General features: G+C 37.9%; 1 protein-coding gene across 1 annotated transcript; it reads left to right on the forward strand.

The window, feature by feature from the left end:
* The first annotated feature begins 721 nt into the window (after nt 1-721).
* LOC129504881 (olfactory receptor 52P1-like) lies at nt 722-1,675 on the forward strand. Its single transcript, XM_055317759.1, has one exon. The coding sequence runs from the start codon at nt 722-724 to the stop codon at nt 1,673-1,675; it is 954 nt and encodes a 317-aa protein (XP_055173734.1).
* The last annotated feature ends 1,326 nt before the right edge of the window (nt 1,676-3,001 follow it).

The raw sequence follows: 3,001 nt of genomic DNA on the forward strand, positions 1-3,001 counted from the left end.
CACCACCCCTAGTTCGTTTCCCAGAGTTAGGAGTCTTCATGTTCTGTCACCCTCACTGAGATTTCCCACTCATTTTTTCTCTTTTCCCCTTTATTCCCTTTCACTATTTTTTATATTCCCCAAATGAATGAGACCATATAATGTTTGTCCTTTTACGACTGACTTATTTCACTCAGCATAATACCCTCCAGTTCCATCCACATCGAAGCAAATGGTGGGTATTTGTCATTTCTAATGGCTGAGGAATATTCCATTGTATACATAGACCACATCTTCTTTATCCATTCATCTTTCGATGGACACCGAGGCTCCTTCCGCTGTTTGGATATTGTGGCCTTTGTCTTTCTTAAAGCAAAGCTGATGTCTATATCACACAATTCAAAAAATCCTAGGCACAAAGAAGCAGAAATTTTATCACTGCTTTTATACTTAATAGATAATGGAAATATAAAACTAGAACAGAAAAAAAATTGAACAGAGAAGAGAAAACTTAAAAAGAAGTCCATCTTATTTGCAAATAAAGATACCGGGGTCCATAACGGTGAAGTGATTAACCCAACAACTTACAGAAGTTTTAGAGAAGAGTCAGTCCTTTACATAGGCTATTTTAGTGTGCCTGGAATCTCCATAAATAAATAATTATTCTGTCAACTTGATTTCTTCCTATAGGAAACTAGCCTCACTACTTTGCACCAGGGCATGCAAACTCTCCAGTTTTAATATGGCAGACAATGCTACACATAGCTACATCTCATCTTTTTTCCTGGTTGGTATTCCTGGTTTGCAAGCTTTTCACTGCTGGATTGGCATCCCTGTCTGCCTCCTGTTTGCCCTGGCCCTGCTGGGGAACAGTGTAATCATCATCACCATCAAAGTAGAGCCCAGCCTCCACCAGCCTGTGTATTTCTTCCTTTGTATGCTGGCAGTGAATGACATGGCTCTTGTCTCTTCCACAGCCCCCAAGATGCTGGGTATCTTCTGGTTGGATGCTCACAAGTTTGACTTTAGTATCTGTCTAGCACAAATGTATTTTATCCACACATTCTGCATAATTGAGTCAGCCCTCTTGGTTGCCATGGCCTTCGACCGATATGTAGCTATTTGTATCCCACTGCGTTATACAACCATCTTGACAACACCAATGGTCACTAAACTGGGTCTAGCTGGTGTGATCCGAGCTACCTTTATGGTGTTGCCCTGTCCTCTTCTTATTAAAAGGCTACCATATTACACTAAATATGTTATCAATCATGCCTACTGTGAGCACATGGCTGTGGTGAAGCTGGCCAGTGCCAACACCCTCATTAACAGAGCATATGGAATCTCTGTGGCCCTTTCAGTGATGGTGTTGGACCTAGGGCTCATAGCCACATCCTATATCAAGATCCTTCAGGCAGTCTTCCGACTATCTTCTCAGAATGCCCGCTCTAAAGCGCTGGGCACCTGTGCTGCCCATGTCTGCACTCTACTTGTATTCTACACACCTGCACTATTTAGTTTCCTAACTCACCGTATTGGCAAGAAGGTACCTCCAAGCATTCATATAATTTTTGCAAGTTTGTATCTTTTGGTGCCTCCCACAGTCAATCCCCTGGTGTATGGTGTCAAGACCAAACAGATTCGTGACCGAGTGGTTAGTCTCTTCCTCTCAAACAAGATTATTTCTGGAAACTAAAATATGATGTAAACACAAACCCGTATTGGCAGATTCTGTTCTATGCAATCATGGTACATTAACAATAGTTGCAACTTTGTCCCCAACATACAGTTTCTCAATTCAGTTTTATTTCTCAGCAGGGATATTTGATGTTGTACATTTTTCTCTCTTTTTTCCTTTTTTAATATTTCCCTTTCTTTCTCTTGGAAATAAGCTTCATGGGAAGCGTTCAATAAATACTTGCAATAATTGTTATTTATTATTGACATTATTTTGTATTCTATATTTATGATTAATATTTTATGATATTCACAAATGTGAAGTAACTAGGTTAATTTTTGTAATGATTTAAAAATTCTCAGTATATTGGACAATGTAATTTATGAAAACAAATTTTTTTCCATATCACACTGTTACATGTACTGATTAAAATTCTTCAGTAAAAGTCGTCATTTTCAAGTTTCATTTTACTTGTTATAACAGTTGTGATAATGGCTTAACAATCAAATAATGATCACTGTGGGTTTGGCTGTTTACTAAGCCTTTTACATTTATTTACTCCTTTAGTCCACAAAACTATACTGTGATTTGGGTAATATTATTATTCTCCTCGTACCAAGTAGGAAACTGAGGCACAAAAAGGTTTAGTAAATTGCATAAAGGTAACTCCCCTAGCACATGGCAATGTAAAATTGAACACAGGGACTCTGGCTTTCAAAATACATGCTCTGTATTATGCAATATTGCCCACAAATATGCTTATACTTACTTGCCTAATAAATATAAACCTTTTAATTTTTTATCCCCTTACATCTCCTCTTCTTTTCTATATTGTGGTAGATATTTCTTAAGTTTCTTTAAAATGCCTTATAAGTGATAAATCTACTGCAATATCTTGACAACACCCCAAGCAAGAATTGCTTCTACTTTACTAGAAAACTGTCAAATCAGTACAGCCTGATAACACTATTACTATACAATCATTAAATGGTTTCACTCATACGGGGAATATAAAAAGATAGTGAAAGGGATTATAGGGGAAAGGAGAGAAAATGAGTGGGAAAACTCAGAGAGGGTGACAAAACATGAGAGACTCCTAACTCTGGGAAACAAACAAGGGGCAGAGGGGGGGAGGAGGGCTGGGAGACGGGGTGACTGGGTGATGGGCACTGAGGGGGGCACTTGATGGGATGAGCATTGAGTGTTATATGTTGGCAAATCGAACTCCAATAAAAATATACATATAAAAAATTAAAAATTAAAAAAATATATATATAGTTTCAAAACTTAAGGAAAACTCTAAGATTCTGAAAATACGTCAAATCCATGGGACAAAGCATTGCA

Source organism: Nyctereutes procyonoides, unplaced genomic scaffold, assembly GCF_905146905.1.
Source record: "Nyctereutes procyonoides isolate TBG_1078 unplaced genomic scaffold, NYPRO_anot_genome, whole genome shotgun sequence".
Lineage (NCBI taxonomy): Eukaryota > Metazoa > Chordata > Mammalia > Carnivora > Canidae > Nyctereutes > Nyctereutes procyonoides.

What these genes read in the sequence shown, in the direction of transcription:
- LOC129504881 (XM_055317759.1), top strand. Translation starts at nt 722, where the DNA reads ATGGCAGACAATGCTACACATAGCTACATCTCATCTTTTTTCCTGGTT.